Below are 17,487 nucleotides of genomic sequence, written 5' to 3' on the forward strand. Positions count from 1 at the left end.
TACGTTTCAACTGTTTGATCCATGAAGACCAGTAGCGGTAATCAGCCTGTTGGTATTCAAACTTGTATTGTCCGCCGTCTTGAATATGAATGTATCATACAAGTACATATTACAAAATTTATATTTATGCCGGGTTAGCCTGGTTGGTAGGGTATTATACTCATGTTCGTGAGAATGGGAGTTCGAATCCAGCAGACAGAAGAATCCCGGCATATTAAATAGTGACTCTTGCACGTTAAATGTGTCGGGGTCACTAAGTGATCCAAGTTCCCATAACAGATCAATACCTCTGATTAAGGAGTTCCCTTGTTTCCTGGATTGGGATCAAAATTACAAGGCTTCGGATTTGAACGTTAGTTGTCGTAAGCCGAAATTGGGTCGGCTGTTCAAAGAAGGTAAGTTTATTGCAGTGATTTCTGTGCTTGGGTTGCAGCGATTCACTTTAACTACTCAATTCTGCTCGAAGGCAAGCATTTTTGTACAAAATTTTTCCAAACGTGTTATAATCTTTCTCTAAATTATACTGGTTGTACTTTAAATCAGATTTGCTCTATAATTACCGTTTTTCAGGAAATGTTTGCCAAATGTACTCCAACTGCTCCAAAATAGGCATGTTTTTCAGATCTCCCTTGATCAGCTCAAAATTATTTATTTTTAATGAAACAATTGCAGATTGGTAAGTTTAGTTAAGTTTGTATAGTTACTAAATTATTTTATTTGAATTACCAATGTAAAAACTTAACAAAAATTATGCAAAACAGTCATATTTTTACAATTCTGTCTCCTAAAAAGTACTATTGAATCGATATAAAATATAAAAGTTATATCCGCATCATATTTAAGAATTGGTTCTCACTTTACACGAAATACAGTTTAAAAAATGTTTATAATGATAAAACATATAGTATGGAATTTTGAATAAAACAATTACGCTTATTGTTCCATTTAACCAGTAACAAAATTAATGTCTTCATTAGCTTAGTCTTATTAAATAATAGTCTATCAAAAAAAAAATAACATATAGAACATGAGGGTAGATTCTTCCAGCTTTATCTTACATTAAGATCGTTCATCTGGGGAAAAAATCTTATCTTGGATTAAATTTAATCAAGGGTACGAATTTTCTTCAGTTTAATAGCTCCCAGTACGATAATCAATGTGTATATTTGATTTAAAGAATAGATATTGTTTTATTAAAAGTCGCGTGTTTTCATCAATTTTATTTATTTAATTTTTCTTTTTTCGTAAAGTAATATTATAAATTAGAAATTCTGCTGCGGAATTGTTTTATGCAGTATATCATAACATAAAATTTTTACTTTAGGAGAAAGAATATTTTTTCCCATTTTTCATACCTATTTTTTTTCGAAATTTCTTATGAGGTAAGTATGTTTCAATTATAAATAGAGCACCGCATCAGCTGAATATTTTAATAATATTTCGCCTTTACACATAGTTTCACATTCTGTTAATGAAAGTTGCTAACCACGGTTTGGCATAATTGTGGCCAGATTTCAATGTTACAACACCTAATATCCTTTTTCAAGTGCTGTTGGATTACGATCTCGTTTACATAAACATTTAGGTTCAAAATGTACAATTTTTGAATTCATTTGGTAAACTTTTCTTAAAAATGTTTGTTTCGTGTGATTTGAACTGGCAGTGGTTTGGGACAATTCTCAAAAATATCTGTTTTGAGCACATAAAATAGTTGAGATGCTTAGTGGTGACAGCTTCGTGATTTTCATATTAAAAATTATTATATAAGAAAATAGACATGACATCGAGGCTGACAAACAAATATAAAATTTTCCACAGACCAGAACCGAGCCTTTTATTAATTTTTCATCTTATATACTAACTCAAACATCCTTGACCTTTGCAAAGATAAAAAAAAAATATTTAAGATTTTTTCCTTTTAAAATAATGACTGTTAGGGATGAGAAAAACCGATCAAAATCCGTGTACGTAATTACAAAGGAGAAGATTAAGTGACAGGCTATAAGCCTGAGGCGTCAACCACATTCAAGTTATACAATAATCAAGTAATGAGACAAAGATGACGAACTGGAAGAATTTAGAGCAAAGCATTTCAAGGTGTAATGCTCAATTTCTGAGATAAAAACTCAATTAATTCGTTTCGAAATTTCGATAAAAACCCTGGTTTGGTAATTGCGATAAACTTACTTGCATTTATTTTTAATTACATCTTCAAACGTTTATATTTCTTATATCCGTAAGACTTGCCTTATTTGGCGTTATTAACATCAACTATTCAGTCGAAGGGCTCAGGGTGTTTTTGCTTCTTAATATTTTCTAAAGCTAAATGATTTTTTTGGTGAGTTGGGGTTCAATGCATTTATTTTAATATCGATTAAGTGTCAGCGTCACAAAGAAGTTCTGAACATTTTAATATTCTTCTCTATACTGTGTTCAGCCTTTCATCCCTTCAGTAGGTCGATAAATGAGTACCAAGCATGCTTGGGAGCTAAACACGGGGGGTTTCGCGTTCGGTTGACCACATAACCGGAACATCTGCTCCTGCACCCCAGAGCCCAAGGTCAAGAAAACTGAGATGGACACAGTAGGCCTAGGTCAAAGCCTCCTAGAGAAGTGGAGGCTTTGCCTAGGTCCTCTATGGGGTGTCGTGCCACTGGGTTTAGTTTAGTATCTATGCTGTGTAGGCTATAGAAAAATGCCTTTGCCTACAAACGATAATAAGAGTTTAAAATGTTACATTGAGGTTAAGTATCATCCGACTCATTTGACTTTAAATAAATAGATAACATCGGGTGGTTCGTTACGTTCAATATATGTATATATATATATATATATATATATATATATATATATATATATATATATATATATATATATATATATATATATATATATATATATATATATATATATATATATATATATATATATATATATATATATACACATACTGTGCCCACCATTTAATGTGATCGGATCGCTACCCAAAGCACAAGTACTTTGAAATATAAATGAGATGGTATTTTCTCAGTTTCTCACGGCAATGCGAGTATAAATATACAATAGATTAAATAAAGTCAACTTAACTAAACGTGTAAAAGAATACCCGCCAATAAAAATAACAATTTAGTGTACCAATTTAATTTTAATGCGTTTATAACCACACAAATTAATGCTGACTTACCTATTGATTATTTAATGACAGTAAAAAAATGTACAAAGAGAGCTAACCAAATTAAGCAATTCTAATTTTTCTTGGAAGAACCATCCCCTTCCCTAAGCACGCATCCATCTAACTGTTCCGCATTCTAAAAATTCTAAACTTCATCTTACCACAAGAGTGACGTAAAATAATTAGTCATTTAAGTGAATGTGAAAAAGAACATGTTATTCGTCACCTGAGATATATAAATAATTCCGGTTTTTTAAAATTCATGGTATGTATTTATATAATATGCCAGTTCGAAATGTCGAGAATACATGGGAAAAATTACAGAACAATAAAAAAAAGGGAGGGAAAAATAATTATTTATATAAATATATATTTATTGTATTATAAATTATATTATTACATTATAAATATATATCTTATTATTATTTTTCTTTTTTATTATTATTTTTTATTATTATTATTTTTTATTATTTTTTTATTATTATTTTTCTCCCCCGCCCCTTTTTTTTTTCTTCTCATTGTTCTATAATTTCTCCCATCTCTTCTCGACATTTTGAACTTATTTTATGAATTCTATTTACTTGCAGCTTATGCGCAATAAATAAAACTTATTGTTTTTCTTAATTTTCTTTGTGTTTTTTTTGTATTTATTTATCTTGCTATATATATATATATTTATATATTATTTTTGCTTCAGAAATAATAATTTTTGGTTATTTTATCTTATTATTGTTTTATTGAATTACTTATTACAAACAAGAATTGTAAAACGTTACATTAAGTCTTAACTTATTTTGGTAAATTAAATGATGCGAAACTTCCACGATACTATTGGTAATTGCTAATGGCCAATAAATAAGAAAGTATGATATATGTAACTTATAAGATAATACAGTATTTATGGTTTCAATGAATTAATGTTTATGGTTTCAATAATAGTATTTATGGTTTAAGTAATTATAATTTCAATGAATTCATTTTTATTTTTTGAAATAAAAAATTTGAATTGAAGAATTAACCGTATCAATAGCAATATTTTTTTTTAAAAATATAAACTTCTAAATAAATGACACTTTCATCAGCTAAAAATAAACTACTGCTTATTTGGAAAAGAAGAAAGGTTCTTTTAAAATAAGTAATATAGATTATAATGTTGGTATTCATAGAATATTATCTTATTTGAGGAGGGTGCCGGTACTTTTGCAAAAAAAAGAAAAAATTCTAAAATACTGTAAATTTTTATAGTAATAATTACCGTTAAATCCCTGAATCATTTCAATTAAATAAACATTACTGTAAAAATGACGGAATAGTATATTATGGTAAAAATAGATTTTACGAATAATGCTCCCAAAGTGCCGTATCTTATACCGTAATTTGATCTGAATTTTTTGCAGAGTAGAGGCGATTCTCAATTATGAATTTTACTTTTTATTCTTTATTTACTCTTTTTGTTTGTTACATTTAATTTATTTATCTAAATTAACTTCATTTTATATTAGTCATATGTTTCGAATAATTCTTTTCGAAGACTGAATTCAAATAAGTTTCGAAATAACTATTTGGTCGTAATTAATTATTTTGGTAGTTAACTTATGAGTTATGTATGTGTAGTTATAAATTTATTTAAAAATAAAATTGATTTCAAAGGTGTGAATAATTTACTTACATTTCTGATAACCAGGATTATAAAATGTGCACATTTGTACTAAAAAACTAACCTGTAAGAAATCCAGATCATGTTATAGTAAAAATTACAAGCACCCTGGGTGCATCATCCGTAAAATTAATTTTATGGAATTAAATACATTTTACCGCAAAATTTCACGAAGTATATTATACAGTAATATTTATTTAACTATAGTGATTTAGAGATTTTACAATAAATAGCACTGTAAATATTATGGATATCAGATTTTTGCTCATTAAAATTTTACCGCAATTTGCATCTTTATTTTTAATAATGCAGAAATAAAAAGCTTTTTTTCCCCTTTAAGGAAATTAGCAACCGAACTGATATTGACACTACAGGCTCCAGAAAAATAATCGATCTAGGCAATCCATAACGAGTCCGTAAAAAAATAAATAAATAATTAAAAAACATATAAGTAGAATAATAAAGTTGTGAGGCAAAACACAATCTGTCTTTTTGACTGTATAGTCTTTATACAAATGAGTGAAGTTGGAAATTGACCCCCCTAAGAGGCAATAAGGAAAAACGCAATCATCCTAACATCCTGCCACAAGGAATTCGAAACGGCTTTTGTTTGCACTGGAGACATGGTTCATTTCACTGCTCTGAAATTAATAGAGAGATGGAAAAAAAAAAGAGAGAGAGAAAGAAACTAATAAATAAGCCGACGAAATGGAATGCTTTGCGGTGGGTGTAGGAATTTAAAGGAAAAGACAAAGGTGTGGGAACAAGTCAGTTAAAAAGAAATCTCCCTGTCAAAACCATAGGAATGTGGGTGAGAGTAACAGGTGTCTGATTACGGGGTTTCGGGGATGGACTGCACATGGACAAAAAAAAAAATTTTTTTTTCATAACACACCAGGTGCAAAATTAAAAATATCATTTGTTGCTATGTTAGGATAGATGACGAAATTTTTGATCCTCATATATAGTTGTAATTTTTCAGAAATTAAAAATAAATGATGATATCTGACTAATAATGTATAGAAATGGGCAGTTCTCAAAAGTTGGAAGTATGACTATTCACTGTAAAAAATTATGGATCAAATTACGGTATAAAGTACCGGCACTATGGATGCATTATCCGCAGAATCCGTTTTTACCGTAAAATATTATACCATAATTCTTACAGTAATGTTTATTTAATTAAAATGATTCAGTGATTTTACGGTAATCATTACTGTCGAAATTACGGTATATAAGATTTTTTTCCGTAAGATGTTCGTCGGAAAATGGATATTACGGTAAAAAGTACCGACACCTTGAGTGCCTGTATTTTTTACCGTAATTTGGTCTGGAATTATTTTGCTGTGTAATCTTAACTATTTGCTCTAACAACAAGGAGGTTTAAATTTATATTCTCCCTAAAATGCAAATTTTTAGAGGATCCATGCTTCTGTGTAGTGATAGGAATTAAAATAAGTTATTGCAAAAATCTTTCTTAAATGCCTGAAAAAAAATGCAGTGACTTCCTTAAATGTAGTAACCGCAAACTATTTTAAAATCGAGTTCTAACCCCAGCGATAGCTGGTCGAAATGAATTCCGCACCCGGCTCGCACCGATCACAGTGGTGACGTAAACTATTTTCAGTCTTTGACAGATCGTGGGTTAGAGTCCCTTTGTCGTCAGGCTAACCGGGGAGATTTTCGTGGTTTTCTTCTTCATATAACGTAAATGCGGTTTAGTTCCATCAAAAAGTCTATAACGATGGTAAGTTTCTACCAATAATTAATCCAGTAGTTCCTTTGACTTCTGGATTTGCCTTAAAATTATAAGGTTACGAAGTTGAACATTGGTGGTCATAAACTCTAAATTGGATTAGCTGTTCAACGACAGTTATTAAATACTACTATCAAAATACTTAACTAATTTTAGGAGACGAACTTTGCAGGAGAATTAAATTTACAAAAATGTTTAAAATGGTTTTGAATAGTAAATTGGCTTATTTATATTATTTTATTACGATATATTTATTCGCGTTTACATAAACCAGTTCGTTATTCGATATAATTTGGTGCATTTTTTCTTTTAACGTTCAACTTTTTATGCTTTTCTCGAGAGCGAATATTTAATTAAGAAATTAAATACTTGCGATTTTTTAGAAAAAATGTTAATTGCTCTTTTATTTCCTCTAAGCAAAAGTCATCGAAAATTTCCGCGAAAAAATGTGTTTCTTTACTTTGAACCAACCATTGAGCTTTGTAACTAACAACTTTTAAACGGGTCAAATTTACACACAACTGAAGAATTTCGGCTTTTATATTTCTCAATCACGCTGAAATAAGTAATATATGCTAGCCAACGCAGTTCAATAGTACCATTAGTGATGTGTCGCACCGACCACATTGAAGACGTAAAATATCCTCAATGGTAAACGGATCATGGGTTAGAGTCCCCTTGCTGTCAGATTAACCGTCTCAGATGCGAGTTAGTTCCATTAAAAAGCTCTCCACGAAGTCAAAATTTCTTCCGATACTTGATCCTGGAGTTCCCTTGTCTTCTGAATTGGATTAAAAATTCCAAGGCTACAGCGTTGGACATTGGTAGCCGTAAACTCAAAAATTGGGTGGGCTGTTCAACGACGGTTGTAAAAGAAATTTAATTAAAAATACTATAATCATGAACCTATGCAAACCAAACAACTGCAGCCAAGCTTTATGAAAAATTGCTGCTCTGGAACATCAGACGTAATTCTCTTTAATGATTGGTCACAAATTCATTCTCATCGCATCCATCGAGGGATCCACATGAGATTTGCACCAATCAGATTAATAAAATTAGTTAGCGATATAACCTTGTTTCTTAATTAATCAACGTTAAAAGTAGTTTTGATAAATCGCTTTTTTATCACTCTTCTCGCTAAAATAGCGCACAACACAGCATACTACGTCTACAGTTGTTTTGCTCCTTATAGCACGCTACTTCGATAACTGATTTTGTTTAAGATTTTTTTATTTAATAAACAACACTGAGAAATATTTTCGAGTATTCGAGCACCAAAATGGTGGCACCTACCACCTATACTTTACACCTAAATGTTGTTTCACTGCACCAAGAGTCAAGGATAGATTTTTGGTGTTGTGAAACACCAAAAAAATGTTCTTTCACACTTCTTGGTGCTAAGTATCCGCCACCTTGTTTGTTATTCAGAAACACTAAATTTTATAATGCAGTAAGATATGATACACTTATGAATAAGTAAAGTTACTTTTACGGTACAATATAATGCATGACTCATAAATTAGGATGCAGCAGGTTGCACTGATGAAGGTTGCCCTTTGAGCATCCGAAACAGCTGTCTGCTTTTAATAATATTTTTGTGCTCTTTAACGTTGTTTACCTTAGTTTGTATTTTAGCACGAAGGTCACCCATTCGTGTATTTAATACCACTTGTTGATTTATGCTGTTTATTTACTTTTTATTTATTTTAAGCTCATTTTTCTTCTTCTTTTACTTTATTTATTGTCCGGAAGATTATATTTACATCACCGGATTTTTGAGAACTTTTTTTTACTTTATTTATTCATTTTTTTTAATGGCGGGCACTTGGGCCATCGACCCATTGGCCACAGGAATGCCAGAACTGCTACTCTCTTCTCGTTACCCATTGGGCACCTGTGGCGAAGGCACGGTGGTGGAGCAGCGTCGCCCACGTAACACAACCACAAACTCGTTTATAGTGCGGGTCACATTCACACACACAAAGGAGAAAGGACATAGAACACAGAGAGAGAGAAAGAAACATCCATGCTCTGAGCGGGATTCGAACCCGCAACCATCGACTCCGTATTCAGGCACGCTAACCACTCGGCCACCTGGTCGGCATTTTTGAGAACTATTTCATTAGCAAATGAACTGTTTAATGTGGACCATCCATCGATCATGGAGAATTTTTATCACGTCCGGAGGTCTCCAATTAAGTGTTATTATCAACTATGTCAACCTTCATCTATTAAAAGGTACCTCAAGATAGTCTTATTATATACTAGTGAATTGGTATTTAATATTTATAGTGGTAGTTACGCAACACCAGCAAACGTACGTAAGACATTCTTGCAAAATCTTACAAATTGTGAAAATAATATTTTCATTAAATATGTTTTTTAAAACAGAACTTGGCACTACAAAAATTGCCGAACGTTTCAGCATTTGGAAATGAAAATGTAGTTTTCCATATTGATGACATTAATCTTCGACACGAGCTTGAAGCAAATTATATTAACCAAACTAACAAGAGTACACTTACTGATTTGAAAAAACACCATTTCAGAGGTTTTAATTTTTAACTGTAATTTAGTATTTGGTTAAACTTTAACTTTCCCTTTGTCTTATTAAATTTTGATTTATAGGTTTTAGTTGAGAAAGAGTTGAAAAACTTTTCCCACGATTGCGATAATAAAACCAGACAGGCCGAACCGGAGCTTGGATTCTTATTGAATGGATGAATATGTAATTTTTTTTTTACTTTAAAACAATACTAGTAAATAAAGGAAACTAATCATTCTTCTTTTACTATCTGATCAGTAATTATATATTGTATCGTTGGTAGATCATTATTATGTATTTTTAGTAAATTTTTTCTTCTTAATTTTCGTACAATAAGTAGTTTTTAGTTCTTTAAAACTGGTTTTTCTCTTTTCTTACAATTATTAAGTAGTTACTTTTAATCAACGAGAATAGAGCCTGGAAAGTGTAAGTTATGAAGGTTTGTTTTGAAATTAGAACAAGGTTAAAAAAGATAAACGTTTGCTCAGGAAAAAAAAAAAAATTATATGAGTATTTTTTTCTACCTAATTCAAAAAAAAAAAAAAAAAAATAGAAAAAAAAAAGAAGTTTTTCAAATTTTTCTTTAAATTTTTTTTTTAAAGTTTCATAGATTTTAAGAGAAAAAACAACTGTGCAATTATTAAGTCTATTAAAGTAATAAAATTTTGAATAAAGTAAAAATAAAAGAAATAATCCGCTCCTAAATAATTTTATTTACTTATTTATTTTAGTTTTAAACAAGAATAAAAAGGAAAGAAAAAAGATTTCTATTTAACAAAATTGAAGAAAAAGAAAGGGGGGGTTAAATTATTCACTATTTTTGTTATCTAAATAGTGAATAATTGAAATTATTATATAAGTAAATGTTTAATATATTTTATAATGAAATTTCAATTTTTCAAAAATTATTTATGAATAAATCTCAATTACTTAATTTTTATTTTTAACTTTTCAAAGACTTTTTTAAGTTTCATGGATTGCAAGAGAAAAAATCACATTCTATCATTAAGTATTAAGGAATAAAATTTTGATTATGAATTAAAAAAAATTGCGAGCTCGTAAATAATTTCAGTTATTTGTTTATTTATTTATTTTGATTTTAAAACAAAATAAAAAGGAAGGAGAAAAGCTTCCTATTTAGTTTTCTCTCTCAAAGAACCAGCAATAACAAAATCGAAAGGAAAAAAAAAACATTAAATTATTCAATATTATTCTAGTTACCTAAATGGTGAATAATAAATTTATTGCACAAGTAAATGTTTAAAAATTTTTAATATGAAATTTAAATTTTTCAAAAAATATTTTTATAAGAAAATTTAAATTACTAAATTTTTATTTTTAACTTTTGAAATAAATTTCAATTCAATAACAATGATTAAAAGTCATATTTTCAAGCATAATTAAAAGTTATTTTTTACAGAACAAAATATTTAATTGTATTGTTAAGTTTTATTGTGAAAAATGAAGCAAGTTGATTCATTATTCTCGTTAGTAGAAATTGAGATAACCAACTTATGCATAGCGACTTACGGTCGATGATTAAGAACAGATGTGTACCGTCCAATTTCTTTCTTCTTTTGATGAAGAAAAATCCAAATATTTATGCAAAGAAGGAAAAAAATCCAAATATTTATGCAGTTTTTTTTTTCCATTTTGAAATTAAATTAAGTGTTTGAAATTGAGAAAGTGTTTTGAAATTAGAGGAACATTATTTTATGCATAGTATATATTCAGTCTGTAGCAAACTTTTCGTAGAAAACTCCGAGAGATAACTCTGTAAAATGCAGTGCAATGATGCAATTTTCTCATATGCAACACACTCGGCACTCAATAAATTATAAAAAATTTAACATTGGTATGCATGTTAAGTCATAAAATATTAAATAAAATTTTTATAAGGTGGGCAAATCCTTTGCTAAGACGCCTAACTTTCGAAATAGTCAATGATTTATCTTTAACAATTTCATAGAGATATTTTTGTTAAAAAAAAGTCTATAAAACGTTAAATGTAAATTAACTATATTTCCATTCTCCCCTTTGCCACAAACTAAAAATGAGCAATTGGAGATCTTTGTAAGTTCAGATCTTCCAGTCCTGTTCTGGTAAGTGCACAAATACAAATTTTGTAGCTTAATATATACTTAAAATAAAGGCAAATTTTAGTAAGACAAATGAATGCAAAAAGTTTAAAGGAAATTAACGTTCATTTCAGTTCTTATTCATGAAATGAAAAAAGGACAAATGTTACGTTTCTGCTAATTTATCGCACTAATTGAAGCAATACAGTCAAAAATTCATTATGAAAATTGCAAATTAGAATTGTTCTGAATCCCTCCATCTCTGTATCCAAAAATAAAAAAAAAATTTAAAAATTGATTTAAAAGAATACAACGTGTTTTTTTTTGTTTTTTGAAAAAGTTAATTTGTGTTAATCATTGTTATTCTTTAATGTTTTTAATAGTTAAATTAAGCAAAAAAAAGCAAATTTAGAGTTGAACTTTATAAAAAATTCTTCAATATAGCAAATTTAATGTGTCAAAATTAATGTGTTTTTAATGCGTCAAAACTAATATTTCAGATTCGTAAATAAGTTTTAATTTCGAAAATTTAAACTTATTTATGGATCTCTAAGGAAATTTTCCTTAAGTTTTACTATAAAACTATAATAAGTGTTAATGCTGTTATATGGATGATTTGTCGCATGACACATATCATCTATATAGCAATAGTGTCGTACTTAGTACATGCAGATAGGCCATAATTTTTAGTACTTACATCAACCATTGAAACGTGTTTTCCAAGTTCCGGTTTTTCAAAAAGAAATTTTTTTAAACGTTTCCGTTTACGATTTAAAACTTCACTCACTCCTATGGTTTTAAAGAATAAATGTGATACAGACTTAGGAGGACACTAAACCACGGAAAAAAATTTTCTTGGTAAATTGTATTCACGTCAATTGATAATTTAAAATTAAAAGAAAAGTGAGTTCAGGCAAACCTAGAATAAATCATGAAGTTCCAGGTTTATTTGAACTCACTTTCTTTTATTTTTTAATTATTTATGTAGGTAAACGGAAATTGAATTTCGTTTACCTATATATTTCTGATAGAGCTAACATGTAGTGGGGTAAAGCCGGCTGTTTGTCTAGAAAAAAAATCCTTTATAAAAAAAAAGTAGCATATCTATGACTTTAGAAAAGTGATACATTATAGTATATAACTAAACAATAAATACCTGGATTGCATCAGACAGTCAATAGGTGAAATACTTTATAGGCCTTTGAATCTTAGTTACCCGGTATTACCCCGAACTCCCCTTATCTATGGATATATACACCGAAGAGCCATTACATTATGACCACCCTGCTAATAACATGTAGGACCACCTTTAACCCTCAAAACTGCTAGCACCCGCCGTGGCACTGATTCCACAAGGTGCTGATAGGTAGTCTGAGGTATCTGGTACCAAGCGCTCACCAATTGGTCCTGCAATTCCCTCATATTGCGAGGGGGTAGCGTGGCAGCACGAATTTGATTTTCCAAGTAGGACCACAAATGCTCTATTAGATTAAGGTCAGGTGAATTTAGGGGCCAAGACATGACTTGAAAGTCACTGGAATGTTCCTCGAATCAATCCATGATGATTCGACCCTTATGACATAGCGCATTATCCTGTTGGTAAACATCATCCCCCGCAGAAAAAACTGTTGCTATGAATGTGTGAACCTGGTCTGCAACTATGTTCAAGTAGCTTACAGACGTCAGGGATTGTTCTATGAGGATTATGGGTCCTAATGTGCCCCATGAAAACATTGTTCCTGGGCGAGAAACCATGAAAACCTGGGCGAGCGCATTGTTATAGATGGAGGGTGGTCATATTGTAATGACTCTGCGGTGTATATTATATAGTTTTTAGTTTTAAGCTTTGATTAATTGTTTAATTAAAAAATTTATTGTTAATCATAATTAAAAAAACTCATTCATAAACGATAGAATTACATCATTTATTGACTCAAACATACAATATGAAAGCATAATCTTCAACAAAATATTACAAAACCAACATTTTTTCTGTACAAATTTTAACTATATTATAAATAATTACAAAAAATTTATACATAGCACTAGTTGCATAGGAACTGGTATATCTTTGATTGGTTGTTGAATCAACCTGTAAAATGGAATTTCCCAGGAACCTCCCTTTGCTTGGAATTCCATTTTAGTTGTCCATTGAGAATTATTATTAACATAGAAAACTAATTATGTAGGAACTCCCATTCCTTATGTGTTGTAAAAAACAAACAAAAAAAAATATACATTTAATTCAACGTTCATAGTTGATACTAAGTTGTAAACTGCACAATAAAAAGAGTCTGAGCAAATGTTTCCCCTTTTTACTGTCAGTCATAGTCGATCAAAAGAATTCCAGAAATATTTTTATAAGTAGATCACAAAGCTCATCAAAACATCAAAAAACTCTCAACTCTTTTAATATACAATCGCACAGAAACATGCAAGATTCCACTGTTTACTCTCTTTATATACGCCTGATATATACCTTGATATACGACTCACGGTCTACTTTTTACAGAGACTAACAAATCTTTCAGCAAATATTTTTGAAAAAAAAAAAAAAAATTTCTACATACATAAAAGTTTCTTGAAATAAATTTTTTCGTGCCTGGAAAAATTATTTTTTTATACCTTAATCATAAACCTAGACCATAAATTGAAGTATGTACTATAGACTAGGAAGAGACATTAAATGAATAAAACTAAAACTAACAATTCGGATAATACTATATGATAATCACGTCAAAAATACCATATAATATTTTAAATGGCGGAAAAACTTCTGTTTATGATAAAAATCAATTTACTTGCCAATTGATCTTTTGTCAACAACTGTTCACAATTATAATAAAGAAAGGAAAGAATTATCTGACTTATGCATTTTTTTTTACCACCAGTTTCGGTTTTTTGGGGATTTATCCAATGGTGTAAAGTAGCAACAGTAACTTACACTACTCAAATAAATTTTCACTTAACATCCTATAAATTTAACATCCTTTTATCTCATTAATTACTCTTTTCATAGTACTCTCATAACTTTATCAGATCAAAAATGTTCACTACTAATTAACAAAGCATTCTTGCTGTTCATTAGATGTTTCATTTATATCTTTGCATATGAATGGTATCTACGAACTAATAATTTCAAACATAAAATTTTAATTATCAAATAATTCTTTTTCGCCCTTCCAGGAACTCTGGTAAACCCTAAAGATCAACGGAGTCTCCATTTTCACCTGAAAACTCCATAGGCTCTAGTATCATTCATCATTAAATAGTCAAGTTCAAAGTACATTCACCGTTTTTGGACAACGATTAAAGCCCAAAAGCATACAATTGCAATTAGTCGGATTTCCAATTTAGTTAAGCTCCATCGGGCGATTTCCGGCATCTCCCGATACTATATACATCAAAAGGCAATCTGTTTTTGCTTCGAATCTACAAAATCACTGGATTCATCGAGCAAGACTTCACTAGAATTGAGATATTTGTACACATAATCCTTATTGTCTGATTTTCTAAGGAAAATATACATACTGATGAATCCAGAAGAAGCAGTATGTACTAAAAGTATACACAAAAATCCACGAGGCATGATAAGTAGGCAAGACGGCGGCATTTATATGTTGTTCCTCTTCTTTTGTAGAACGTGTAGGGGATTTTCTTGTTTTTCCGTCGACTGCATCTCTTTCGTTCGGATACCAGTATGGATCATTTGGTACAGGACTATAGAAAGTCTCATCCAAGTCTTCGGGAGGACTGGTTGGATATCTTGGACCATGAGAAACAGAAAGGCCAACATCTGGACAAGATGCTAAAAATAAAAAAGAATTTTTACTACGACATGCCAGTTTGAAATAAAATACTCAGATAATCTTAATGCTTAGTAAAACATAAGATATCAATAGAAAGTGACACTTCATAATTATTTGCACAAAAACAGCTAAAATAGTTACTTGATTGTTCTTTGAAATTCAGTATTCATGAGAATATTAAGGTAAGATGCCCACTATTATTAATTTATTCATTATTAGTTTACTATAATATGCAAGAGGTGTGAGTGCTAATGCACTTCGATTAAAAAATAGAAATTTTTCAAATCATTTTAAAGAATGTTATTCTACAGGACAATATAGAAGAATAGGCACTCAGAAATCAACTTTTAAAAAATTTGTATATTAAAAATTCGATTTCTCATTTTGATCGATTTCGCTCAAATTTTGCATTTCGTCAAGTAAAAAATTGTATACCTGGCAATTCAAAAGTTTTACAACTATTATGAAAGAAAATAATAAAAAAATAATAATAAATATTTTCTAAAAGTTCTCTTTTGCTTGGAATTATCTTAAATAAATAAATTTTTAATTGTATTCAAAGATTTTAAATTTCGCTTTTGCTTAAAAAGTTTTCGAGATATGGTGAAATACGCAAAAAGAAAAATTAACATTAAAGGGTCCAAACTTTAGATAGCTGTCCTGACTGAACTATGGGTACCATATTTCCCAAACTGCAGCTGTCTCCATATTTTGACGGTCAAAAATATGATTTCGTGGAAAAAAAACGGTATGTTTATTCAGAGAAAGTACGCTTTTGTGTCTAATTTTGTAACTTAAAACATCGTCGGCACTAATTAATTAGAAAATTTGAGGCTACCCCTTAAAACCATTGTGATTGAGTCCGAGAACACGAAGATCTGATCATTAGATCAAAAGTTATTCAGGGTGGTCCGTTTTTATTTTGTGCACTGTATATTTTAAGTTTACGAAATTTTATCACCTCCAAAAGTATTTAAGTTTATAATTAAGAAAAAACTAATGACACTAACAATATTTTGACATGCAATCACTTGAAAATAGACACTTAAAAAATGAATAAATGAAAAAAGTTTTAAGAAAAATGTTTTTAAAATCGGATTATTATTTTTTGACCTTAAATGTTCCTAAAAATTAATATGTTATTAAAGTTAAAAAAATGCACATATTATCATTATTATATTCTAGATCCGTATGGTCTCATTTATTTTACTTATCAGTGAACAACACAACTCATTCAATGCATGTAAATTTACAAAGATGGTTTCAGAAACAAAATATTGCTGCAGTAATTTTTCGATTTATTATAGGAATGAAAAACTTGGAAGTCATCAATTTTCAAAAAAGAAATGTGCGATTGGAAGATGTTATCCGATTTAAGTTTTTTTTAATGTCATTATCGTAGAATACAATGCTATTGAATTCGAAATATTACTCGGGTTATTGTAGTTTAAATACAAAAAAAAACAGACCCTCTATCTTAAAACTAGTCAAATTTTTGAAAACGTGATATGGGAGTGATTTTTCATTTTAAAATGAAAACTTTTAAAATATGTCAATTTTCATGCATATAAAGTCAGTTAACCCTCTTTTTTTAAAAAAAAAAATTCTGAATTTTAATTAAATGGTTATAATTAAGGCAATTTTATGGTTAATGGAATTTTAATTAAATATTTTTACATTCCTGCTTATTTACAAAATGAAATGACATAAAGACTTTATTGAGCTCCACTTTTTCCCCCCTCCTTCTATGATGAATATGATTTTAGAAACACTAAGGAAATGCGGATCTCAAAAGAAGATGAATTATTTTTACTTGCTGCACGATTTAATAGTTTCTAACATAACTACTTAAATAACGTACCATGTTTTGTTATCTTCATTCCATATATAAGTGGATCTTCTCCCCGTATACAACTCAGTCCTGCTTCTTTAATGTATGCTTCTTTACCACTTTGCAAGACTTTACCAGACTGTAGAAAAAATTATAAATAAGTGATTTATGTCACAAAAGAAATATGTACATTAAATATACAATCAGAGACTAATTTATGGAAGGGTATTTAAAACACAGGCTCAGGGTTCTTAATTTGTATGGACAGTTCAATATATGCATATAGTTGAACATTAGTAGTCTTAAACCCAAAATTGGGTCGGCTGTTCAACGACGGTTATAAAATAAAAATAAAATATATGCATATAATACTGCTGAAACAAAAGTAATTTTTAATATGAAGAAAACATGAGACTTTAGGCGATATGGAGTTTTAATTTAAACATGAGCATGGACACGATTGATAATCTTAAGCAACTAAAAACGGGAAAAGACACAATTTTACACGTGCCAAACTTTCATAGCAGGTATAATTAAAGAACAAATGAAAAGTTAACTCTCATAATTTCACATGACATGGTACGATAAGGAATGGTAACTTTTGACTTATCCTATTCGGACTGAATAGGTCTTTAG

At 29.7% G+C, this 17,487-nt stretch overlaps 1 protein-coding gene across 2 annotated transcripts in view; it reads right to left on the minus strand.

Annotated features, from left to right (window-relative positions):
- Positions 1–13,117: 13,117 nt before the first annotated feature.
- Positions 13,118–17,487, minus strand: part of LOC107436691 (uncharacterized) — a 60,636-nt gene continuing 56,266 nt past the window's right edge. For both annotated transcript variants that reach the window (XM_016048491.5, XM_071181513.2), the window contains exons 13-14: positions 16,882–16,990; positions 13,118–15,019 (exon numbers count right to left, since the gene is read on the minus strand). In XM_016048491.5, the coding sequence (XP_015903977.1) occupies positions 14,724–15,019; positions 16,882–16,990 (405 nt within the window). In that variant the 3' untranslated portion in view covers positions 13,118–14,723. The remainder of the gene's footprint in view (positions 15,020–16,881; positions 16,991–17,487) is intronic.

The sequence above is a fragment of the Parasteatoda tepidariorum genome, chromosome 3 (assembly GCF_982258835.1).
Source record: "Parasteatoda tepidariorum strain Cologne lab strain chromosome 3, Ptep-v5.0, whole genome shotgun sequence".
Lineage (NCBI taxonomy): Eukaryota > Metazoa > Arthropoda > Arachnida > Araneae > Theridiidae > Parasteatoda > Parasteatoda tepidariorum.